Genomic DNA, 27,778 nt, shown 5'->3' with positions numbered 1-27,778 from the left:
GATTATATATTTTTTGAATTTGTATTTATATTTGATTATATATTTTTAAATCTGTATTTATATTCAATTATATATTTTTTTAATTTATAGAAGTAAGAGTGTTTATGAAAGAATTGAAAAAAGTGTACACAAAGGTCCAACCGAGGGACTCTCTTTCTCTTAGTGGCTTATAATACTTTACTATTCAAATTTTCAATTTACATCTAATATTTAACAGACTCAAAGGTTCCACGAATCTAACGTTTATTTCCATTCCGCAGACATCGAGGTGCCTACCATGGACAACGTCAGAAGCGCGACGTTAATCGGTTATCTCTTGATCAACGAGTCGAACGTCCTTTGTGTCGGTCCCACCGGAAGCGGCAAAACCTTGACCGTCTCCGGCAAACTGTCAAGAAATATGCCGAAGAAATTCATTTGCGATTTCATCACGTTCTCCGCTCGCGCCACTGCCAATCAAACTCAGGTATCATCGATGACCTTTCACTGACCCTGGCAAAATAAATTTGTTTTATTTTCTATCTTCATTGATATCATTCTTCACTGAGATCGATACTGAGAAAATGTATGTATTTTTCATAGAAATTTTTATTTCGGACCTAAAGGATTGAAACCTTTACTCATTTAGCCTATAACAGTGATTTCCAAAACGTGACTACGTCCTCCTAGAAAGAAAATCTAATCTTGACGCCTCCCTTCGTTGATTTCATAAAATAATACAGTTTTAAATAGTAACATATATATTAACACGTTCGCAGACGTGAATGCTGCAGCATTCATTTTTATTGTGATACAAAACGACAATTAATGCTATAACATTGAAATCTATAAGCATTGTCATGAATTTAATTCATTAACCCACGGAGTACGGCATTTGCATTTTTCCTATTTTTGCGGCTCATTAAAATTTGTACTGTCCGCGAACGTGCTGACACACAATTACATTTCTCTCAGTTTGAAAATCGCTGGCCTGTAATATGTAATACTTTGTTTCTGCATTATCTTATTTTCGTTATCTTTTCGCAATTACCTTTATGTAACCGTGGTAATTGGATGAATTACATCGGCAACAAGGATCTGATCGACGAGAAGCTGGGTAAGAGGCAAAAGGACGTGTACGGGCCGCCCATGTTGAGAAAGCAAGTTTTCTTCATCGACGACTTGAACATGCCAGCCCTCGACACGTACGGTGCACAGCCGCCTATCGAACTGATTCGACAGTTTATGGATTTTCAGGGTGGGCCCCGCGTCTTTCAAACAGTTTTTCACCCTCCTTTATTTGCTCGTTCGCTCTTTTGTTTTCCCTCGCTCCGCTTGCACACCCTTTTTCTCTGTGATCACGTAACCATCTTTCTTTGTTACATTCTCCTTACTTTCTCTCTCCGCCGAGCTATTCTTCGTTCTTTGCTCAAGATTATGGCTTCGTTATTACTCAGGGGTTTTTATAAACTCACCTCTTATAAACGGCAAACATAGGTTCAATTAGGTTGCACGGTGAGGTCTTTTATACTTTCGATATCTATTTACAGTATAGGAACTTGATACCTTACTACCCACGTACGCTGTACTCGGCTGTTTTAGTAATTTAATTTTGATTTGAATGAGAAAGTGATTTCATTACATGGGATTTTAATTCAATATTCATTTGTTCAGAACGGAATATCCGACGGTGAGATGAAAGACAGAATTAGCTAATTTCTTTGAAGCTAAAAAAACTTCGTTATCAAAATGAATATAGGATATAGAATATAGAATATAGAATATAGTATACAGAATACAAAACAAATCTCACTTGCATAAAAAAATTCGACAAAATAACGAATGTTTCAGGGTGGTACGACAGAAAGGAGATCGGATCATTTCGCGTGATAGAAGACGTGAGTTTCGTCGGCGCGATGGGACCGCCAGGCGGCGGGAGGAATCCGGTGACCGACAGGCTGCTCCGACATTTCCATTTCATCGCGTTCCCGGAAATGGAGGACGACGCCAAGGTATTACGACCGGCGGAAACCGTTGAAGACGATTAAACAGCGGGAACCAATTATCTTTCCGGATGCCGGGACTTTTTGACGCGTTCAATATTCCGTCGCGTTCTTCCTGCTCATTCGTCTCAATTCCATCCTCTTCCCCATTCCTTTTCATTCAAAGCGCATTGTCCAATAATTCTTCTTCATCAATCATCATTTCCATTCCGACGGCTCGAATAAATTCTTATTCCGTTGGTTGCTTTCATCTGTTCACGCAGAAAAACGGTCCCAGATTTAAATTTAACAGCGTAAGCACAACGCAAAACAATAATCAGTCAAATGGCCTTCCCTTGTGTTCTTGGAAATTCTGGCCGACAAAATCCAACTTTTGCACTTTGGAAATCTGGATTCCATAGTCTAGACTGATTTTCGACTAAAGGTATCCCGATCTTCCCATTGGACAGCCGGTTGTAGCCTTCGTCCCGATGAGCCCTCGACCCTGGAGTCCCATCACTGCTAACTCAGTTAGCTACCCCTGGCCTTCCGGACCCTTCTGGCCGACAGAATCCAACTTTTGCACTTTGGAAATCTGAATTCCATAGTTCAGACTGATTTTCGACTAAAGATATCCCGACCTTCCCATTGCTCAGCCAATCGTAGCCTTCGTCCCGATGAGACCTCGACCCAGGAGTCCCATCGGTGCTAAGTCAAATAGCTACCCCTTGTGCTCCTGGCTATTCTGGCCGACAGAATCCAAGGGGTAGCCATTTGATAAACAATGAAAAATTCCAAACGGAAAATTCCAAAACGGAATACGCTCAAACCGTGTAGCAATGAAAAATGAAAAATGTATTTCCCATGCGAAAATCTTGATTACTAGATCGAATTAAATCAGTCCCGCGGGTTTCGCTCGTTCCGACGAATTGTATTAAATTATGAAATATTTGATACGTGGAATGATATGTAATTTCCAGCGTCCAGGGCGTCCGAATAATTGAACGATCGATTTAAAACAGACAGAAAAATATCTAAAGTAATTGGAAACGGATTTTTGCGCGCCCTTCGCGCGACTCGTCGTTCAATTTCGAAACGCAAATACCGTTAACCTGGTATCTGGATAATCTATAGTTAATTCGCTTTCATGATCGGAAGGGGAACGAATGAAACGGAAAAGCGTCTCGCGAAGAGGTTTTAATAAAGCTGTCCCCCACCGTTCTATCCGTTCAAAATAAGTCTAAGTAAGCCGGAGTCTTCAGAGGTGTCCCATAAAAGCCGAGACAGCGGCGGTTAATGGGCTAAGAAAACGGAAAGACAGTAGACGGGCGGCATGAATAATTTATCTTCGTCTCTTCGACGCCGTCAGAACTCCGAAATGATCACCGTTCGAGACTCTCACGAACTTCTGTCCGATTCTGTGCTCCCTTCGTCCTACACCGTTAAAATTGTCTCAACGGAAGAGAGGTTGATCATAGTCGGTTCACCGTTGCCGTCTGCAATTCGTCGTGTAAAACGAAATCTTGAAGTAGCCTTAAAATCTGTGGAATTCACTTGGAAATCTGTTTAACGCTAAATTTATTGTACATTTATTGTCCAATTTACCTATTCTATTGTTCGATCATTTGGATTGTGGAAATTAGAGGTTTGGAAACTTACATTTTTGACATTGGAGGTTTGGAAATATACATTTTGATTGGTAACAGGAAGATCGAGCGAAACACAGTATCGGAAATATGCTTGTCTAAAGATAACAGGGAAACAATGATAAAGTAACGAATTAATTCGAATTAATTCGAATCGATTTAATGGTGTCTGAATATTTGGGAAGTTTCTAAAACCGAATACTTCGGGTTTGTCGTATTTTCCTTCAGCCCTTCCCTGGAAAATTAACTGGATTAGAAGTCGCTTGGATTTATGGACTAACGCGGCAAAGTTTGAACTAGCTCCACCTTGACCCAGCGAGAAATAACAGTGGCGAAAGTGAAGTGCGCGCGCGCACAGAATAAATTTTCCCGGCGACCCCGGAGGTAAAACGAAAAAGCAGCCCCTCGACCGAGCCGCAGGACATAAAGTTTATTCTTTACCTTTTTTTTTTACGGTCTAGCCGAAATCTCGTATGATTCCTCTCGCGGTGTGGCCCATGGGAGTAGCTAAATTCACTCTGCCTCCCTTTAATTTTAATTTACGACTCTGCGTCAGGTAAACGATGCCTTTTCCCTTTCTTCTGAAAGAATCACGGTCTTCAAACTGTTTTCCGCGGGTGTTTTTCATTACCTTAACCGAACAATTCGTATTTTTACGCGCGGAGAATATTCGTACGCGGGACCCTGTTCTTAGAAGTCGTTAATACATTTTGGAGTTTAATACAGTTCGTCGTAAACAGATTGGAGACTCCAAAGAGAACAATCAGAAAATTAGGAAAATTGGAGAACTGTTACGGTACTTTCCAGTTTCGAAACTTTATAAAAGTAAAGTTCACGGTAACAACACGTTGCTCGAAAATATCGATTATTGTTAGCTACAGACGAACTATAATGCCACGTAGCATTGTAATTAAAAAAGTTAAAAATTAATCGAGCAAATTTTGCTTGAATTAATTCCCAGGCTGTCGCGAAGGGAATTAATTGAAGGTAGTTCGCCTAGCTTGCACGGCCGATGAAAACATTTCGGAACAAACTGGGCTTTATATGAAAAACTGGACCGCTTGAACTTCCTCGATCAGCGTAATAGCATTTTTATAGAAATTTTCCATTCTCGAAACACCGCGTGAAAGCGTTGTAGAATATGGTTATCGGAATTCTGTCAAATTATAACAGGAACATGAAAGATTACGTTAACCCCTTCAGCCCCGATTTTTATACAGAATTATGCTCGCTTATCTAACAACAATGCACCATAAGCAACGATATTATTTCAAATAAAACACAATTCTAGTATACTACTTTTCTAACAAAAATACCCTCAAAATAAAAGTGTATATACATTTCCCTATTACCGTTTCATCCCTCATCCGTCCCTTAAAATGAATCTCGCTTTGGGTCGAAAGGGACCCTAGAGCCTGATTAAGGCAAATATTTTGTCAGATATTGAACTAGTAAAATAGTGTACATTACGCTGGATCTGAAGGGGTTAGAGGAAATACAAGGATTAGTGGCTGGTCGCTAAAATAAAGATTAAAGGTGAGAGGAACTCATTTCTCGCCGGTTGATTGGCCGGTTACGGCAAATTCCAGTTGGAACCCCGGTCCTCCTGGTGTTCTTCCATCGGCTGGACAAAAGAGCCACGCCCACGTGAAATAATTGCCCGCTTGTAGAAACGGCGACGGGGCGGGGGACGAGTCAGGCCTCTGTTTGTCCTACGGCTCGTACCCCTCGGTGCAATTAGGTCTCGTAAATCGTGCCGATGCCTGCAATAATTTATCTTAATCACCCGCGCCGCGGCGAATAATGAGCGGCCGTAACTACCCCTATGCGGCGGAGGATTCTCCTGGACACCCTCCGCCACCGAGTCCAGTTTAAAGTGACCGGACAAGGTCGAACGGAGGGCGAGTTCAGTTTCGCTCGAACCTGGGAAACGGATTTCTGTTGGACAACTGCGCGGCATTTTCCGTGGCAGTGCACGTGGAAAAGCGCACGGGTGTCGTATAATAATAATTAGGATCGTTATGCGAATTCAAATTTTCGAGAACTTCATTGGGAAAGCATACTGATGATAGAGAAAGGTTTTTCCTAATAAACACTGTTGTACCTTTCTAAAGAAATAATTTTTTAAGTTACCTTTAACTTTAAGGTTTGAAAAACACCAAGCGGCACGATCACGCTTCTTTCGTTTCAATTCAGAAACGGAATGACGCTTTTCTATTGTTACACGAACAAATTTTAAATAGCACGATCGTTACATGTTTCCAATTCTAAGCAGGTAATAACAAAAATAATAATGAATAATTAGAAGAAAAACAAATAAATAAGCTTCATCTGATTCTACGAACCGATAGATTCAAACGGTTAATATCACAAGACATTACCATTAAGCTGGTATGTATTTAGGCAGCCGTGTTGTGGAGGTAGTGTACATTATGTGTTAATATTATTCATTAACACTCCGAGCAATTTCTAATATGATCTGTTAACAAGGTTGAGTCATTCTACTATGGGCTGGTTTTTTTTTTACAGGACTGGCCTGTAGATTGAGCCTGGAGGTTTTTAAAGGATACCTTGAGCATAGTGCTCTCTACCCTTTTAATTTTAGAATTACTGGTTTACCAACAGGGGGTTCTGTTTAGCAGAGCTACTTTGATATTTGCAATACAAGAAAAGTTTCAAATAACTTACAAAAATCGCCTGCAAGTTAATTGCAACATTAGCATTGCGTCGAGTGCGTCGAGTGCTCATAGTCATTCTACTATGTGCTGGCAGCTACTCCGGGAGTATTTACAGTGGCGCGAGATCGCGTTTTGTCGTCAAAACAAAAACTCGTATACATTTTGATGTAACGTTTTATTAGTACGATTACAATGTAACAAATGTAAGATTAAATGTAAAGACTATAACAAAAGTACGAGTACAATGTAAACGTCCGATTGCAATGGGTTAATACAGAAACTTTTTCATTTCAGAGACACATCTTCGGCACTGTCTTGAACTCCTGGCTCTCTCGTACAAAGGGGTTCACTGACACGCTGGACGCATTCGTGGACAATACCCTGAACCTGTTCACCACGATATGCAACGAATTATTACCGACCCCTCACAAGTCTCACTACACTTTTAATTTACGAGACCTTAGCAAAGTGTTCCAGGGAATGTTGATGATGAACCCGGAAAAGATCGAGGTCCCTATGAATTTAAACTTGAGATTTTAACCCTTCGCACTCGAAAGTTTTTCACATGAAATATTCTATACTTTCTAATTAGATGTAGACAAGACTCTTTACAATGAAGTTAACATGAAATCATACATAAATTAGGTAACGAAACTATTTTCTTTTAATATTTCACGTACTGATGCAGTGTACAAAGGTTAATGGTAAACACCAAAATTTATAATTTTGCTGGATCAAATCATCTGGCGACTGGGAGTCGCCTCTCGAGTGCAAAGGGTTAATTGAAATGCTTCAAGCGCGACTTCAAAACCGTAGAAATACATTTACAGTAACTACTGTTCTTGGAAATCCGTCTTAAACTAAATTGAAAAGGGATTGTAAGATTGGAAAATTCAAAGATTTAGATATTTAGAACTCGAGGTACATAACAGAGTTGAAATATTCCTTAATGAGTAACGTCACCTACATTGGCAACGATTTTCTTGTATTGTTCTCGTAGCGAAAGTAAGAAAATAAGTCAGATCGCTAAGAACGTTGAGAATTAATTTAGGAGTCCTTGCGATTCACTTCAAAAGAAGAGATTTTTTCATGCTGCGGACTTTCAGGCTCGCGAGAAATTACTGTTGCTCTGGTACCACGAGAATCTGCGAGTTTTCAGCGATCGTTTGGTCAACGACACTGATCGGAAATGGTTCGACGATTTATTGCGAAGCATCATGGAAGATAAATTCAAGTGTGACCCAGCCACCGTGATCGGAAACGATACGCTGTTCTACGGTGATTTTTGCGTCACGAGCAAGGAATACGAACAAATCATCGATAAGCAGCAAGTGTGTTTCTATTCGCCACCTCTAAATTACTACTGACAGACCTTACAATACCTTTGATAGAAAATCGTTAAAATACAAAGGGAGTTAATAGAAATTGATAGTATTTCTGTTTGAATTTTACTTCGAGTAATCTGTTAAACGACGAAACTGTTCGGTAAAGAATCTTTACCCAAACGAGAATTTGCATAAATGATAATAAAGAATTGCAATGTAGAATCGCTACTAATTATAATTGATAAAATTCCAGGTGAAACCAGTGGTCATATTAACCAATGTAAATTCGTTACTAATCACAATGAAATTCCTCTACTAAGAACAAAATGTATTAGCTCAGGGGTGGCCAACCTTTTGCATACCATACGCCAATTTTGTTCACAGACCAGTTCAGATTCGCCATACAATTGCTCGACCTTCTTACGTTCACGGTTGGGGTAGAAAAACAGAGATAGGAGTAAGGTTTGCTTCGCTTAGGGGAGGGAAAGGAATAACTGAATCTCGCAATTAAATGAATTCATTCGCGCGAGTCCAAAGGACGCACGTTTACTGAAGCACTTAACCCCTTGCCCTATGATTCAGTTCTTAACTATGATCGATATAAGTACTTTATCATGAATCATTCCTTAGAAAAAGAAAGAATCTTTATGTTTGTTCTATTTCTAGGTTTAGTCCAAAGATTAACAATTGATAATAGAAAAATAATGCTTAATTCACATTTAAAGAAAACGAACAGCACTCACGTTTCTCGAATTCAGTTTAAAATTTTCGTCACGAGTCTGACACGTAATTGTAGGTCAAGTGGTTAAAAAGAATAAGTAGACGCTGGAATGCCATGCGCCACTTGTAATCATCTAATGTTAGGCGAGTGTGCCACGGGTTGGCCACCCCTGTATTAGCTAATGCTAATATTATACTCCTAGATGCAACGCGTACTGGAAGAATTCTTGGAAGACTACAACGCGTCGTCTACGTCCCCCATGAAGCTGGTGCTGTTCCAGGACGCGATAGATCACATCTGCAGGATCAATCGGATTCTGAGGCAACCACGCGGAAACGCCCTACTTTTGGGAATGGGGGGATCAGGTGATGCTGAAAAAGTAGTCCGCATTACAACCCGTCGGGCATCTCTTATGTTTCCTCTTGACCCTAACGTTTCCGGGGCAATAGCGAACCGGGAAGGCTTGTTCTTTTGATAAACGATCGTGATAATAGCGACGATAAAAATAATAAAAACGACGGTAACGCGACGTGTCTAGACTAAAGGATGCTTAGGAAATATAACCACGATACGGGAGCAACGGTGGGTAAGCTTCACTTCGTAAAGTGAATCCATTTCTCAAATTTCTATCTCGTTTAAAAGATATCAAGAAACAAAGAAGCTTTTAATCCGTCAGAACTGTCGCCGTAATCGTATTTGCTTTTGCTTTCTCTGAATGTAAGGTGAATGGTCTCATTTGTTAGAGATCATTTGGACGATATTGATCGCGATGAATATATAATTGTTCAGATTTTTTAATGAACTTTCATTTTGGGCATTGAATGTCCTCCTAACACCTCCTACAATGTCGAGTCAGGCTCGCGATGACAATTTCCAATCGAATTCGACGAATCTAAATGTTATTTATTTTTCACAGAAAAATATTATTTGTCTAATATCAATCTTTCACCTGTGGAGTGAACGTGGATATAGAATGAACTTAAATTCGTTGCTTTTTCTACTAAATGATTAACGATAAAGTAGTTCTATTATATTAAGCACAGTTGCGATAGAAATCGCAGTAAGATCCCAACGTCGCGCGTCAAGTCAAAGGTTATTCCATAGTCAGAAATATTTAATAATGAACATTATTAAGTAACAGCTTCTAATAAGCTACAAAAAACTTCTGCACACTAATCGGAACATGATATGAGCGACGAAAAATACGAACAGGGTTTAATTAAGAAACTGGGAATGCGAGTATTCCCAAGAATTATAACATTCCATGGAAATATAGAATATTTTCTGCGATGGGGAAGAGGAAATGTCTTTCTTCCTGACCGCGCATTCTCGAGCGTCCGATAATTCAAATAAACTTCCTCCCCTGTAGAAATTTCAAAATCTATTGAACGTTTAAAATTGGAATTATTGAGAATTATCGAAGGTAAAATCGTTGAAAATGATTCAAGGTGAAGGCGTTGTGAAATTTTCAAAGGAAGAATTATTCGTAGTCGAGTAATTACGTTATTCTTCGTGATATTCAGGTCGTCAGAGTTTGACGAGGCTAACCGCGCACATTCAAGACTACACCTGCTTTCAAATCGAGCTGAGCGGCGCTTACACGATCAACGATTGGCGCGACGACATTAAAAGGTCGATGATGAGAGCCGGTGTGCAGAACCAGCTAACTGTCTTCCTATTCTCGGACACACAGGTAAGTAAACACGTAGCTGAAGAACATTTTCAATATTCCGTTCTTTTAACCCTAATCGAACCACGATATGACTTTGAGTCACATTTGAACTTTTTACTTAAATTTTTTTATTACTTCGTATTGCATGTCCAATAGTTTTTTTGAGCTTTTAAAATTTGGGCCCTATAAACAAAAACAATAACATTTTCATCATTCTTTTATTCTCATAAGTGACCGAGAGTCGCATCGTGGTATGATTCGTTATAAAAACACGTGATACGGTTAGGGTTAAAAAGAACTATTACATCATAAATATTATTGATATCTAACAAAAAATAAAATATATTTAAGAAAATGAATATGTCTGTATAAAAAGAATAATTGAATAGATTTCTGTACAAGATTCAGTATACCACTCAAGAAAATTGAAAATACTTGACAATTTTAATGAGGTCGGATGATCTCATTTGTAATTACTTTATGCTGAGTACCCATAGAAATCGCCCAGTGTTGAATATTTCAACCCTTTCTGATTTAATTTTTTTGAGTTTCGATGTCACATTTCAATTATTCAACATTAGCACTACCTAATCGATCAAATCGAACCATTAAATTCTTCTTTTCCAATTATTAAAAAGGTAACAGGTGTTTCTCTGGGAAATTACTAAAGAAATTGATTGCCTCGATGGATGAACTCTTAGAGTTGCTATAGAAAAATTTGGAAAAGTCAATTTTACCTATTTGGTAGCTTTCGTGTTAAAATTCACGAAGAACGTATATCAAATTACCGGTATTTCATTGGAAACAGTGCAGGTTAAAATAAATCAAAGGGAGACATGACTCTGGATCTCGTTTAAATGAAATATAGGAATCAGGCAATTATGAATTTCGCATTGAGAATTATTAATAAAGTCTGGATTAAACGATAAGCTTCGTTTTACTGCACTTCACTGGAATGTGGTCGAAATATCCCGGATACTTGTTAGTACCGTGTGTACCTCGGATCAACAAATTGCTTTGCTTACCGCAAAAACTTAAATATAAAAAATGAGACTGGTAACCTAATAATGAAGATTTCATGTAAGCTTACAGTAAACTTACATATTCGATATCTCTACCGTCTGAATCGGATTACCTTGCAATCCCGATGCACGATTTCATTTCACGATCCTCGCGAATTTCATTTCGCGTAATTCCGCGACATTCTCATTTTTATTGAAACCTTCGCCCTGCGAAACACGCGTATATAAACGCTGAAAGACTGAATATGGCGCAGCGGTCTCCCGTTCTATGCCGAAAACATGAAATATTCATGGAAAAGTAGAGTTCTCCGAATTAAACTATAGAAAAAACGTAAACACATAGATTTCCGTGACATTTTACTGGCAAATTTTCAATATACATCAAAATATTTCATAAGCTGGAATTTTCAAACGTTTTTAACAGCAGTTGTACAATAAAGAGCCATTTCGCAAAATTATTTTCATGCGTCGGTGGGCGAATTAATTACGATTTTCTACATAACATCTGGAAATATTGACTGAAAGTATTCCAGGCAAAGCTAATATTTCGAGTAATTCAAAATTTCAATTATAAATGCAACTTGATTTAGACGACCCATTAATTCGACCGCCACGAACTGCAATAAACGAGAACCCCGATTACTACTTTCCGGACGAGGATTGTTTAAAGTATCGAGAATCTTCGTCGGGGAAAATTAACCTATATATCTATATATAATATTATAATATTAAACTTTACATCCATATATAAAATTCTGTTTAATCCATAAATACTAATAATAATACTGACATTACATTAAATATACTCTCAATTTATATTAACAAAAGCTTCAAGAACCCATTTCCACATGGAAAAACAATCAAATCGTTAATTCAAACTCACTAATAACTTTCCTTGTACGTTCTCAAAATTTTTACAGCGACCCACGTACAAACTAAAAACAAAACAGAAAACTATGCAATAATTAAATTATATTTACCGATTAACACTATTTCTACCGAAGGTGGCACAAGACACCTTTTGTCATTTTAACTTACAATTATTTTCTCAGTTTAATTATTCTTCCTCACTTGAATTTCGGACATTCCCTACAGTTAATTTTATAATCGTTATTGGAAAAGCGGAAAAGTCAATTCAGAATATATCGCTAAACTTAGAAAATAATTTTAAGTTGGAAATTCGGAGTCTTTTGACATCTTCGGTAGAAATAGTGTTAAATACTGAAGGATAATTTAAGAAATAAATTGAGGATATTTATAAAAAGTAATTAAGAGTTCAATTTCTATTCTAACCATGAGTATTCGATACCACCAATATGGGGATATTCGTTCTCAAAGGGTGAAAAAGGAATCAATCAACGTCTAACGTTCAAAGCTTAACGTAAGACGTTCCCGTTTTCGTCCTCGGCAAGCTGGAAACTGTATCGCAAACACGAAGACAAAGGGATCGAGTTATGTCTACACCGAACTGAGGTATCGTTCGCCCGATTTCGATCTCGGTGTCTCATCTTCCCCGATCTTTGAGGTGCTCATCCCGTTTTCCCTCTATCAAACAAATATCGAAACTGGCCTCGAGGAATCGTTCGGGACCTCGTGTCATTTCCTGCTTCGCCCCTACACCGGTTTTTTTCCACGCCCGTCGGACCGAGTGACGAGATATTCTTAGCAGGGATCGTCGTCCCTTCGATCGTCCACCCTAAACCCGAATTTCCGCTCCGCGTTTACGGAAGACAAGGGAAACTGTGTACCGGGTAGTCGAGTTGCATGGCAACTGTTCACTGAAAATCACGGGAAATCTTTTCTTCTGTACGTTTATTGATTTCTCGTTTTGGTAATTATGGAATTACTGGAAAGATTTACAGGACCCCCTGTAACGCCATTAAAAAATCGTCGAAAGATAATTATCAAACAGATTTTCCATAAGAAACTGATTTAACACAGGTTGAGCAGTATCCGGAAAGGAAACTTCGCGCGAAATTCATAAACGTGACACCCTGTGACTGTACTTATTTGTTTATATAGACTTCTGCGGAATATAATTGGAATAGAAAATGAAACGAAATCTGTGTTCTTATTATTTGAGGAAGACAAGAAAATTAGAGTTTCGCATCGAATACGCGCATGAATTATTTTATTTATAATTACAATCTTGTAATTTTTTCATTGTAGTTTTGATGTATATATGTTCGTGAGTTTAATGATACTGGATCATAAAGTTTGCAATCATGAACTATAACCTTTTGAGCTGCAAGTGTTATAGATTTGTGATTGTAATAATTAAGGGAATCAGCTTTCCCTGTTTCACACTTTCGAAACTGGAAAACAAGTAGGATATTTATAATGTTTGGACGAATGGGAGCAGAGTGTATATAGACTAGACTGCGGATTAAATATCTACAGCCAAAAATCCACAAGAGAGAATAATAGTAGTACAAATTTCCAATAGTCACGTTTCTTTCTGTTTACTTTTAAATGACTGATTTTATGGACGCGGGGAATAATTCTCTCAGTGTACGAATATAAAAATATTCTTTCTCGCCGTGCTCATTCGAATTCTCGATCCTTCACGATGAAAATTTTCAAATCCTCGATCCATTCGCGAAAAATATTCAAGTTTTCACGCTGCTCCCGAAGGGAACACGCGTGACCGACGAACTTTGTCCTTCTCGTCGCGCGAAAAATCGAGGGACCAAGAAAATATCATTTCTACCTACGCGAAATTCTCGTTTTCCGATGAATCCGAATATGAGACAAATCTGTAAATATAGTGTTCATTGTGTTGTATTTGCATCATGGATGTAGCGACGCGATCGAATGTCGACGAACGACGAAGCTGAATCGCCAGTGCGACGACCCCTTAGAAATGAAGCAAGAACTTCCTCTATTCGTTTCGTGATCGAATTTGTTCAACGTATTTGAGACGTGTGGGAATTATAGTTCTCAAGATTGGCGAATCTTTATTTTTTCTTAACTCCGAAGTTTTTAAGATTGTATTGTAATTCTCAAGGTGACACTGTAGTTTCCAAGGCAGTACTGTAATTTTCAAGTAAATACTATAATTCGGAAGAAAATGTTATAATTCTCAAGGCAATACTGTAGTTTCCGAGGCAATATTGTAATTCTCAAGACAACGCTGTAGTTCCCAACGTACTGCAACTCCTAGCAGTGAATTTCAATGGTTGATAATACCATTCAGTTCTAGTTTCCGAGTATATTGTAATTTCCAAAGCAATGCCACAGTTCCTAAGAGTATTCTGTCAGGCGCATACCAATGAAATCTAAGAATAAAGTAATACCTATTATTAATCATATGCTGAATAAACATTTCATTTAAGCTCTGAAACAACTACATTTTCAATTGTTCCTAGCGATATACTGAATCTGGAATCATAAAATCCGAAATGATTTTCAAAATAAATAGTCTCACTTAAATACACTGACAAATGCAAAAATAAATCGAAGGAAAATGTATTTCTACAATCTTTAAAAGTATAACATATCAACTCCAATAAACACTGGATAATTCTACCGTTAATCGACGCAAGATTTTTCTTTCTGCAAATCGCAACCGGTATCACCGAAATTTCACCAGGGGCCAACGAATAATAACAATCAAAGAATTAACGAACAATCGGAAAGAAATATTTACAACGAAAGGTATCGTCGAGTGCAAAGGGTTACAACGATTTCGCATTTGCTCACCGCTGAAACGATTAAAACTACCCTAACGCGAGATCGTCAACGTGGTTCTCGAAGCAGGCACACGGACAATAAATTCCCGCGAACGTGGAGAAATTCATAAAGCATTTCTTTGTTTCCAGATAAAGAACGAGTCGATGCTGGAAGACCTGAACAGCGTTTTGAACAACGGCGACGTGCCGGGCGTGTACCAAAGCGACGAGATCGAGAGGATATTCCACGCGATGCGTGGCAGGGTGCAGGAGGCTGGCCTCCAGATCAATAGGAGCAATCTTTTTTCCGCCTACGTGAACACGGTTCGGAACAATTTGCATCTCGTCGCCACGATGAGGTGGGTATCCACCCCTTTGTTCCCGTTTCTCGCCCGACCACCGCTTTTTCCCTCCACCTTCCAGTCGGCCGGGTACGCCGGCCCTCGTTCATTCCGAATTGAAGCGGGAATAAATAACTTGGGGGGGCTAACTATCGCTAATAACGTCGGACAGCCCGTCCTCCTCGGCTAGCGGAGCGTACACGGAAATTGGGATCGCGGGGATCCGACCGCTGACTATCCCCATTTCACGAGTAATAAGTTTCTTTAGAGGCAATTGGCCCGGGGCTCGTTGACGATCGCGCGCGCCGTATATTTGTCCCAGATATCGAATAAAATTCATTCGACGGTTACCGGTGCTATCGGTTTGCGATCGATACGTGGATCGACACGTGGACGGCTGGTCTCATTCGTAACCAGCAGTCGTATTATCGTCGAGGTGACTCTGGGAGAGCGCTTCGAGGCAGGAAACTTCGCAAAATTGATTTTACTTAACTTTATTTAACGAAAACCTGGTACAGAATTAGAGGAAGTCGTGTAGGTGCTGTTTCGAAAGACTAATCGGCCTTGCAGTCGAACTTATGGGATAACTTAATAATTGTGGACGGGTACATCGGGAAAGGGACTTGCCGTTCAATTGGTATCGAGCTCACTTCGTGGGATTACAGTTGGCCACGTGGTTGCTTTCGTGACCCGTGGATGAAATGGTACACCGAGCCACGAGGGATTCGCTGGATTGACAATTCCTTTCGAGTTCATTTCGTTTGATAAATAACAATTCTCTGCTTGCGTTATTACTGACCAATGCGACAGTTGGTTTATATCTGTACCTATCATCACCAGTTAAATGATGGGCCGCAAAGTGAAAATAAACGAGTTAGACGGTAAAGTCCCTTTAGTGGAAATGGGAACAAAAGGAAGGACGTGAATTGAAGAATTGATTAATACCAGTCGATATAAAGCTAAATGAGCGGAAGGAAATGCGGAATTTCAAATGGAATTTTAAACTCGATGAATGAAGTGATAGATATAAGGCCACGGTATTGGCAAATACTAAATTGCTTTCCTACAATCGACGTCAACCGCAGAATTCTTTTATTCTTTAAATTGAATATAATCTGTCGTTGCCTATTTATCTTGATGTCACGGCGCAAGACACAATGACACTGTCAAATGTCACTGTTATAGAAACGATCAGTCTTCATTCAGTTGTTGCAGTAAAAGTGGTGAATGAAGTGATAACGTCAAAATATTTCTAGAAACCGTAAAGCGAGCGGTTAATTAAGTTCGTTTTCCTGTCTTCTTCCGTCTAACGTGACACCATGGTAGACGTGGTTTCCTGTTTCTTTTTCAATCGCGCGACGCTACCCACGGGAAGAGGAACGCGTCCACGTCAAGCCGCCATTGAAACGCGTCTGACTGTGACAGGTCCGTATCTACTTGCGACATGATGTAAAAACTCCCATACACGATAATAGCATCGCTACAAGCGATAGGTTTGAGTCTCTTTCAAGGTTTCATAGTACGTAGGTTGTTGCAGAAGTTTCGAGGATCCGCTGTTATTCAGTTGTTTATTATTTTCTTAAAGCTTCACACTTTTAAATTTAGAAAGTGGTGACACGACACAATGAAAAATGTATAACGTGTCAGCAACTCCTACCAATTTTGATGGTAGTCCTACTGAGAATTAACAATGTTATAACATTTCTTAGACTATTAATTCGCTTCTCAGTACAAACTTTGTATATCTGGAAGATCTAATAATCTTAAGCTAGTTTTCTTAAAATTCATTAAAATATTTAATATTAGAACAGGTGCAATATTGGAGTCTACAGAGTTCGAAGGGTTAATACACAAGGAGAATATATTGAAAAAGAATAAAACCATTAGTTCAAACTTACTTGTAACTATTGTTAAGAGACAACATAACGGAAAATGCGTTAATGTTGAAGGAGAATATTTTGAAAAACAATAAAGTCGTTGATTCAAACTTACTCGTGACTATTCTCATTCTTTCCCGAAACTTTTACATCAAACTATATACATCAGGCACTCAAACGACGAGTGTGGAAGACTGAAACCAATCGCTCGTAGCGATGCCTGTTTCGTCGCGTGTTTCAACGTCCATAGAAACGTTCACGCTCCCATCCATTCAGTCGTGTTTTCACGCTAAGCGATCCGCGCGGCAAATATTTGAACCGAAACGCGCGACACGTGACACGTTATCTATCAATCACTTTACCCGATAACGCGGCCGTCACTTGACGCTTTAACGGCTATCGTCGCATGTTCGTGATTTCCTTGATCAGTTGACGGTGGATGTCTTAACCCTTTGCACCCGAAAGTTTTTCACTAGAAACGTGCAACATTTGACTCCAATATTTCACATGTTGATGCATTGTACAACGCTTAACGTTATATATAAGACTATATGATTTTACTGTATCAAATCGAGCACTGACTGAGAGTTTCCTTTCGAGTGCAAATGTAATATGGTGCATTATCTATCGGCGTTGTGTTTATGATTTCAACAAATACAATCGCGCAGTTTGCTCCAGCTGAAAATTAATGGTCCTCTGTTTCTCTCGTATCAGCTTAAATATTCACTATTGCGTAACAACAATAACGGTAACGATAATGATAATGATGATGATGATAATGACAGTAATAATAGAAGCAAGGCAAAATTGCGACGCGTGGTATGCTCGAGGCTAATCCGTTTCCCTCGATGATCCGATAGCGGTCGTAACCAATTGAACAATTCCGTTTATTAGATCCCAGTATCGCTGCCTACTTTAGTTGACAAACCCAATAACGAATTGACCAGCCTTTTGTCGCGACCTAATTACATCAGGCGACGGTTTTATTTGCCCGCAGCCCCATCGGCGAGCTTTTCCGCGGCCGGATCAGACAGTTTCCGGCGCTGGTGAACTGCTGCACGATCGATTGGTTCTGCCCGTGGCCGGAAGCGGCACTTCAGGTTCGTAACAGAATGAATTATGTAGTATTATCCACGGTAAACACAGGAACGCGTCCGCCGGCGAAGGCGATTAACCTTTTCGCGCTGGAAAATAATTCAGAGTATTGGCGAAATATTACACGAAGCATTTTGTTTTCATTTATTTTACACGGATATGTGCAATAATTTTGCTTATTAACACGTTCGCAACTACGTGTCACATATTTGTGCTGCTGTTAATTATTTGTTAATAATTCATTTATTCTTTTATTTATTTACTGAATCGTAATTCGTAGACTATCGTCTTATTTATTAAATATTGAAAGTATGAAATAATTACGTGTAACCTAGCTTGACAATGTTAAGACGTTGAGCGCGGCAACAGTATCTTTAAGGAATAATGTTTTATGAATCGTGTGATTATTAAAAAATGACCCGTTGCAAACCGGTATTTCAAATGGATCGCGTTTTAGAGCGTAGCAACGCGATTCCTAGCCGACATTAAAGACGACTCCATCACCGAGGATATCCTGCGATCGATCGTCAGGATGTGCCAGTACATGCATTCCAGCGTGACAGAGGCAAGCGACGTTTACTTAAAGGTGAGAATCCGTGCCATCATTTTTTTTTGTATTAACCATTTAACGAAGAAATTTGTTCAAAGTATTATTTGAGAACTTCAAAGGATCGAGTATTAGTCTTGTTTGAGTTCGATTATAGTATCAACGCAAAATAGTTACCGTACGATTTCTCGTAACGAAAGCTTCTCGTTTACATAAAAGAAATAACTGTTAATATTCATCGTAGTAATGAACTCTGAATCTTCCAACTAATTGTGTCTTATCGATGTTGTTAAGAAAATCTGGTATGATTGTTATGTAAAAATCTGATGGCTTTGTTAAACAGGAACTGAATCGTCACAATTACGTTACGCCGACATCTTACTTGGAATTACTTTCCGGCTACGGTGACCTTTTGAGCAAAAAGAAAAACGAGCTCGTTGCAGCGGCGAATCGTCTGACCACAGGTTCGTAATTACGCTTGCGCTGCTCGCGCGCAGATTTCTTTGCAACAAAGTCGGATCCCGCAGGAACTAATTACCTCGTCCCTTGATTTCACACCATAATATATCTTTATCATCAGTAGACCGCAAAAGAATAGAATTTCTCTTTGGTTCTTGATTTTTCATTCTGTCAACGGTATTCAATAACTACAGATCATTACGTTTTTCCGTAGAGTTATTCTCTCGTAGCAAAGAGAAGCAAGAACAATTATTAATTATTTGACATTACAATGTTTGCATTACACTGTTATCAACTTACTTACGTTATTATACATTTCCATTCGACATCGGTTATCCTGCATGTTACGATTCTTTTCTAGTCATTCAGAAGCGTCGGTCGCCAGTTACTGGCACGGCGATCAACCTGTTAATCTTCTGTTATTATATCCAAAATCGATTAACTAAGGAAAACAGAAATAATTGAGAAAAGACCCGAGCAACGTGAAAAAACCATCTGACATTCTGAACACATAGCACGCAGTTATGTTCCGTGCGGTTGTGTACCGTCACGCCTCGTTGATTCGATTTCACGGGAACGATCGCGAGCGCGACAATCACGCGAGCATCGGACGCGAGACAACAAGTAAATCCGTGCATGAAAAACCGTTTTGTTTCATAAAAAAGAAGAATGGTAAACATACGCACGCGTATGTCATAGATTCGCAGCAGATTTTATCGAATATTGAAGCGGCGGGGTCGCGTTTATTTACTTTTTAGTGAAACATCTGTAATACTTTCGCGAGCGGAATCCTATGCTCCAATCGCGCTTTCCCCGTAAAAAGCCTCGGGAAAAAAATATCGGGAAAATTTCAATTTCGGGGCATGCAGCGCATCGTCAAAGGAATTCATAAAAAGACGTAGCGAGACATCGTTCACAAACGGCCCGAAGTCGCCCGGGTCAGAGGTGAAGGACCCGCGCGGCTAATTTCGCGAACGATAAATTAGGCAAAGCCCGTCTGATGGAAGCCCGTGATACGCGCCAACATTGGACCAATCGATTTTCTTCCATGGTCTATAAATATTTCCCCGGAACGGTCGCGTCCGCTGGATTTATTGGAATGCTCGATGCCACGATTGACTAAACATTTGTTAGCGGAAGCAAAGAAGAATGTGGCGAATGTGCGCACGAATTCGGTTAATCGATTATTGCAGCGGCTTATGAAACTGCGGTGCTGTTTGATCTACGATTTAGATGAATTTAAAATGTAAATAACGTATTATATTCTGTCTTATTATTAAGATTCGAAAATAATAATAATAAGAAGGAATAATATTAATGGCAATGCATAAAGTAAATAATAATGATACAAGTAATAATTAATAAGGTAAACGATAATGATACTAATGATATTTAATGAAGCAAATAATAATTACTAACAGTTGTTTGATTAGGAAAGAAGAGAATTCGTTGTTGTAGCCTATTACTATAGTCCATCCAAACGTAAACAGAAATCTGCCACTGAGATAACATTATGTGCTGATTAATCGTCGTGCTTAGCTCGTGTACGTTTTCACTGCACAATATCTGCTGCCCGTTTATAGTGAGTTGAACGGAAAGCGTTGTAAATTTGAGAAAGAACGAAATATTCATGTGAAACAAATCATTTATATTTCAAGAATATTCTCAGTGATTCTATCTAGAATATATGTTCCATCGTTACCATACTTCTTAAAGGCATCTTCAGAACAAAGTTCTTTTCCAACCCACATATTATTACCTCGTCCCTTTTGGCTAATTATATAGCGTTGACGAGAAAAATACGCTTGAGAGGAAAGCCTGGCCTAGAATGTTCAGTTCTAGTGTATTTACCAAAGCATTCACACACGCACGTATACATACACACTGTTCCGGTCCCACGGCGATGAGAGTAAATATGGGGGTAAACAAAACTGCCAGAGGTTGGCTGTGCTTGCTCTGTGACTTTGAAAGTAGAACCTAAACAAACGCTTCATAGTCTTTAACAATCGATATCACAGGACTTCGAGTCGCATTGAAGGTACCAATCATAATTGCATCCCCTAAGGGAATAATATTTACGTCAATTCGTTTGCCCTACCATTTGAAACGTGCTTACTCAGAACCTTTATAATTTGAAGTGTTCTTGATGTTCTAATTTTGATATTCGCATCGAAGCTATTCAGGTGGTAGTTTCACGTAGTTCTACGGGATAGTTTGCAAAATTAATTCAGCACATTAGGGAAGCACTAAAATTGTGATTCTACATAATGTTATTCTAATGTTATGAACAATTATTCTAGTGTACAATATATGGATCGGTAAAATATAAATATTAATATAGAAAACTAACTTGTAACTCTGCGTTTCTTCCAAATTGTTGATAGTAAAGAGTTACGCGAGCTTAGTAACGAAGAGATTAAAAAGGTTGGACATCGATCGTCTAAAGTATATGGTAAACGCGTTTGATATCCAGGTTTGGACAAGCTCGCGAGCGCGGAGATTGAAGTGAAGAACATGCAGGAGTTACTGGCGAAGATGAAACCGCAACTGGAGAAAGCGGCCGAAGCGACGGCCGAGATGATTGAAAGGATGACCGTCGATACCGTTAGTAACATCCAACGTATTAAAAAGTTCCTTGAAAACTTAACAAACCTCCGACGAACAGTGGCAAAGTGTATCGACATGAATAATAATTTACTAACATTAGGTAACAAACGGGTAAAAATATTTGCCAAAACTATTTCTTTAACGCCAATTTTATTTCTACACCTAATCCTTCTGAAATCTTCGTGACAATGTTCTTGAGCCTCTTCTGTAAATTGATAAATTAGATAGGGCAATTGATAAATTCAATGACTAATTTATCAGAATGCATAACACTAATGCTGCATGCATTAATATTCTACGAAATTTCTATCAGAGTAAAAATTCGCTCAAAACACTTCTCAATTCGATGGAAATCAGTTTCTCGGCCAGATATCCGCAGTATTACCATTGTTTACACCATCGTTACGGTGCAGCACAATTTGTACGACGTCGCAGCATTTTATGACTGCAGCCTCACGATTGATTAACAGGTCAACACCGACGCCCATTTGTACGCCAAATGAGCGCATACCTTGTGACCCAGCGGTAGATCACGCCACTGTTCCGACGATCTTCGCGGAATGAACGCCGACGTTTTCCAATTTATGTTAGTTCCAGTTAATCACTTTTGCTGTCAGACGTTCCAAATGAAACACTGTTTTCCGCGTATCCGGTCCGTGTCTGCATCCGATTCGCCGCAGGTCACGGCTGAATTATCCACGACGTTATCCCCGAAACATCGGCTGAAACTTGATTTATTCGCAACAGATGGAAGCTGAGAAGACGAGGCAACAGGCCAAAGAACAAGAAGCTACCGCGACAAAGATGAAGGCGGACAATCAAGCGATCAAAGACGAAGCCGAGGCCGATTTAAGTACGTTCCAGTTCATTCCGAGCAGCGTGAATTAACCCCTTGCCTGACGAATTATTTCGAATCAAACGTTTCTGCTTACGGTGTTTAATTTTGCCACAATCCTGCGGACACGACTATTTGAAAGAAAATTCAAGTGTTACAGCTTCTTTGTTCATGAAAATAAGATAATTATTTTACTTACGACACAGTATATTCATAAAATAATTTCCGAAATCAATAAGAGTGAGACATGTAATTTCAGTTCACAAGGTTATGCGCCTATGAACATCAGCAATGCACAGAAACCAAATTTTTAACCCCTTGGCGAAAGGTCAGTTACGACCTGCACCGAGAATGCTGGAATTTTGAACACGCATTCCGAAGAAAGTATATTGAAACAATCGAAACACTGAACTAGACTAAATTAAACCAATATAAAATAATCACATTTATATGATATTTGACAAACGGAAAATGTAATTGTTAAATTAGAATTCATTTGCTTTTAGACGCCATTAGTGGTCAAAGGGTTACAATACGAAAACTCAGAATTCCAGATTTTATAAAGGCCGGCGAAAACAATATTCGCTGGATATTTCAGCAGAAAAATTCGGTTTTAAATCTGTACACGAAAACCTGGTTTATGGGAATGTTTCGTTAATATACAAAGGAAGTTTTTCCTGTAAAGTGAACGTCACAAACTAATTTCGTACAATTAAAATAAAATGGATGAGCCAGATGGAATTGGATTGTGTACGTAACGCGCGATCGATATTTTACAGGTGAAGCTCGTCCAATGTTGCTCGCTGCGGAGAAGAGCCTCAAAGCTTTGAATAGAAACGACATTACCGAGGTGAAAGCGATGAAACGGCCGCCGGTCGGCGTCTTGTTGGTCATCGAAGCTGTTTGCATCATAAACAATGTCAAACCCATCAAGGTTCGTGCACACTCATCCCCAAACACTTTACGCCTTGTCAATCCAGTAGCGTTCAATGGAAAATTCGAATGAATCGATTCCCGGAAATTGTGGCACAATTAATAATAATTGACTGCAATGTTCGAGTTAGTATAAATGGTATTCATGAGCTGTGCAATATGTAATGTAATGTTGCAGTATATAATAACTGTAGAAAGAAAATCATATTGAATTGTCGAGATATCTACCTGCTGTGTGATGTAACCATGATGTAATTGAACGTGACGTAACGCGCTGTTCATTTTAAAAACTAACTGACTCCGTAGAACGAACAATGTAACACGGTTTTCGAATAATATGTAATACCTTCGATCAATTATAACTTTAACAAACATATCGCTCTTAATTATCAAATGAAAGCAATATACAATTTATTTAACTTTTAGAACCGAAAGAGAATATATTGTGGCAACAATATATTATATATTACAATTTTTATGATTACATATTGCTCATATTACTGGCTCGGTAGTTCTAGCGTTAACACCTTGCCTTATGATTTCCTTCTCAACTACGACCGACGCGCCGCCTTGTCATTATTAATTTAAAAAAGAGAAAAATCCTAGGTGTATTCTATATATATATATACCTAGTGTAAGATATGATAATTAATAACAGAAGAATAATATTCTATTCGAATTCAACGAAACTGAGTGACATTTATATCTGTTAAATTCTGTTCAAAATCTTCGCCGTCAGACACGATATTGTAAATCAAGGCATTAAAAGTACGATTAGTCCAGTATTTCCTTGTTCTATTTTTATATGCCACTGTTCAACGTGTGCGGCTTCTACAGTGATTCGATAGTACTGCGCATATCGATAACGATACGCGATCCGCTCGTTTCGTGGTTGCTCGGTTGCCGTGTGAATTCGAACGGACGAGAGCCTCGTTTTAATATTTCTTCTCTCCCCTGTCCATTCTCCTTCCTTTTTTTCCCTTCTTTCGCCACTCGGCGCTAACGCACGCGTGGAAATCGTTCCGTTTTCCCCGTAGACCGAGACAGGGAAATTCGGCAAGGACGGGACGAAGATTGATTATTGGACGCCCGGCAGCCAAATGCTCAGCGATCCGGGCCACTTCTTGCACATGATGGAAAATTACGATAAAGAGAACCTCACCGAGGAGATGATTAATAAGCTGAACGTCTACATCGAAGACCCGAATTTTCAGCCGGCCAAGGTGCGCCAGAGAAACATTCGAATTTTGAGAACAGTACACTGGAACGACACAAAACGAAATTGATTATCGCGATGATTAATCTTCTCCTCCTTCCAACAATATTGACGAGAAGTTTCTTTTCTATAGTAACATTGACGATTAAATTTTTGTTTAACAATATTGCCAATTAATTGTGTTATTCTCTTTGACAATATTGACAATTCATTTTAGTATTTCTGTTTGCCGATATTGGGAATTAATTCTGTTATGTCCCATTAAAAATATTGCCAGTTAATTCCATCATCTCCCATTAACAATATTAGCAATTGATTTGATTATTCCTCGTTAAAAATATTGGCAATTAATTTGATTATTCCTTATTCAAACTATTGGAAATTAATCGTATTATTTCTTCTAAGTAACATTCACGATTAATTTTATTACATTCGTTAATTATAACAACCATCAATATTTGTTACCAATCGCGATGAAAAACATTCCAGATCCAATTCGTCTCGAAGGCATGCCACTCGCTGTGCCTGTGGGTGCACGCGATGTACAACTACTACTTCGTCAACGAGAAAGTGAAACCGAAGATGGAGGCGCTCGCGAAGGCCGAGGAGGCGCTCAAGGAAACGGAGAACGCATTATTAGCCGCGGTACAGAGGCTGCGAGAAGTCGAGGAGGGTATCGAGAGGCTGCGAGCCCAGCTGCGCGCCGAGGAGGAAAAGAGGGCGGAACTGGAGAGGCAAAAGCAGCTTTGCGAGGATCGAATGAGGAGGGCCGTCAGGCTGATCGTCGGCCTTGCCGACGAACAAGTCCGCTGGTTGTCGTCTGTCGCTGACATAAATATGTCCGTAACAAACGCCGTCGGGGATATCCTGCTTGCTTCCGGTTAGAATTCAACTGTGATGTTCCCATAACGAAACGAGAGAATCGAAGAAACTGTATTCGCTGTGGGACAAATCCTTGAGACCGAATAAACCAACAGAACGCTGAGTCCTCGAATAAAGCTTGATCAATGTTGCTTCGTCTCGATCAACGAAGATCCCTTCGTCAGCATACAATAAATGCTACAAAGTGAAACAGGCTGCACGGTATTTTGTTGGATTTTCGTTAACCCCTTGGAGTACGATTTATTTCTTATCTACACCCGTTACAATTGCTTTGTCGCGAATAGCTTTTTAGGAAAAGAGAAAATGTTGTTATATCCACGTTTACTCCGAAGATTGACAATGGAGAAGTAATATTTAATTTGTACTCAAAGAAACACAAATAACAATTGCGTTTCTCAAATTCAGTTTAAAATCCTCGTCACGAGTCTGACACGATATTGTAGGTCAAGGGGTAAGGGAATTTAAAGGTAGTTTTCGCTTCGTTGAATTGTGCATCGTAGGTGGAAAGGGAAGCGGAAAGACTGTTTAATCGACGTAACGTTTCGCGGAATAACTTTCTCTGATAGGACGAGGAACGTAAGCAGTTGTTAAATTGTCTGAGCACACGTCGGTCTATTCTACTTGAATGGCACTTGTCCTACTTGGCCGGTTTAATGAGAGCCACACTACACTCGCCTGACCAATAGCTATCACATTCTACTTTAGTAGCAGTCGTTAGAACTTTTCACCGGATCAAGATTGTACCACGTACCGCCTGTCCTCGCGCGAAACTGACTACACGGTTTTTCTGATGAAATCCCTGACGTATCGCGTGTAAAAATTCAACAACGTGTGTTCGCCCGCTATTTCCGCTGAGGATCATTTTTCTCTTTTCCTTTCTCGCCAGTGAACCGAGAATTTTCCTGTAGCGAATGCCACTGAGATGAATTATCTAAATTTGATTCGGTGATTAGTTTGTTACACTGAAAACGTTATCGAACAAGTGGGAACTCTTATTAGCTATTTTCACATATTTTTTTCTCAACGAAACGAAGATGAAACTCTGCCCTCAAATACAGTATGCACGGTTGGGAAAAATGAGGTTGCGATTAAACGAAAACAGACTGAATAATAATTATGAAGGAAAGCGAGAGCTTGCTTTAACTTCTTCTAAATTACTTTGCTATTTCCTTCCTCAATTTTCTTTCTCAGTTTCTCTCTGAATTACCTTCTCGATGTTTCCTGAATTTCTACGCTGTTATTCACAAATGTGCGAAATACTAGTAACGGCTGACAACTAACGTGCTAACTTCTCCATTTTTAATTTTAACACTGAAACTACCAGACAGTGAAAATGACCCATTTCTGATTTCTTTTCGCAATTATTAACTCTTTGAACTCTGTAGACTCCAATATTGCACCAGTTATAATATTAAATATTTTAATGAATCTTAAAGAAACCACCCTAAAATTATTCGATTTTTCACACATCCAAATGTTTTACTAACAAGGAAAATGAAAGATCGAAGAAATGTTACAGCATTTCTAATTTTCGCTGGGAATACTATAAAAATTAGTTCAGTTACTGATAGATTACAAAACAACCCGGAGTGCTAAGGGTTAAAAAGATGACAGATGTTTCTTTGAATTATTAATACTGGTTTGTAAATCAATTAAAGTCTCGATAGATGCATTCTTGGAGTTTCTATGGAGGAATTTCAAACAGTCAATTTAATTGCTCGGTAGTTTTAGTGTTGAATAACATGGAACTGACGCTTCCGAATATTCGTTGCCCTTTCCGAACCACTTACTTTTCCCTTTTTATATCACAGGCGCAATAGCTTACTTGACGCCCTTCACGGATACATATCGAGTCGGTCTATTGACTTCCTGGCAAAAAGTGCTCGAGGGTGTGCCGCACACACCGGGTAGCGACCCGGTCTCTACTTTGGGCGATCAAGTGGAGATAAGAAAATGGCAGATCGAAGGTCTACCCAGGGACACTTTGTCCGTGGAAAACGCGGTCCTAGCAATGCACTCGAAACGCTGGCCCCTTTTCATCGATCCCCAAGCACAGGCGAACAAGTGGATACGTTCTCTGGTGAGAATTAAGTCTGTCAGACTTGCAAAAGTCGAAAAGTTCGTATGAATCAGTCGAAAGTAATAGTTTCAGTGGTAACTGTATTTAGGGTAAGTCGATCAGAGATCGTCTATTTTTCTTAAAAGAACTACTACATCGTAAATATCATTAATACCTAACAAAAAAGAATATATTTATGGAAGCAAATGCAGATATGAAGAATAGTTAAAT

General features: G+C 39.1%; 1 protein-coding gene across 1 annotated transcript in view; it reads left to right on the top strand.

The window, feature by feature from the left end:
* LOC116429752 (dynein axonemal heavy chain 1) overlaps positions 1-27,778 on the top strand; it is a 52,031-nt gene that overhangs the window by 13,348 nt on the left and 10,905 nt on the right. The window contains exons 8-24 of the mRNA XM_076371534.1: positions 261-466; positions 1,075-1,237; positions 1,831-1,991; positions 6,580-6,795; positions 7,392-7,616; positions 8,534-8,696; positions 9,855-10,024; positions 14,847-15,055; positions 17,912-18,014; positions 18,467-18,595; positions 18,900-19,020; positions 21,489-21,619; positions 22,370-22,475; positions 23,237-23,391; positions 24,428-24,613; positions 25,096-25,486; positions 27,300-27,568. Of these exons, the coding sequence (XP_076227649.1) occupies positions 261-466; positions 1,075-1,237; positions 1,831-1,991; positions 6,580-6,795; positions 7,392-7,616; positions 8,534-8,696; positions 9,855-10,024; positions 14,847-15,055; positions 17,912-18,014; positions 18,467-18,595; positions 18,900-19,020; positions 21,489-21,619; positions 22,370-22,475; positions 23,237-23,391; positions 24,428-24,613; positions 25,096-25,486; positions 27,300-27,568 (3,104 nt within the window). The remainder of the gene's footprint in view (positions 1-260; positions 467-1,074; positions 1,238-1,830; positions 1,992-6,579; positions 6,796-7,391; positions 7,617-8,533; positions 8,697-9,854; positions 10,025-14,846; positions 15,056-17,911; positions 18,015-18,466; positions 18,596-18,899; positions 19,021-21,488; positions 21,620-22,369; positions 22,476-23,236; positions 23,392-24,427; positions 24,614-25,095; positions 25,487-27,299; positions 27,569-27,778) is intronic.

Source organism: Nomia melanderi, chromosome 10 (genome assembly GCF_051020985.1).
Source record: "Nomia melanderi isolate GNS246 chromosome 10, iyNomMela1, whole genome shotgun sequence".
Taxonomy (NCBI): Eukaryota; Metazoa; Arthropoda; class Insecta; order Hymenoptera; family Halictidae; genus Nomia; species Nomia melanderi.
Note: the sequence above shows the minus strand (reverse complement) of the source record. Positions and strands in the feature narration are given on the sequence as shown.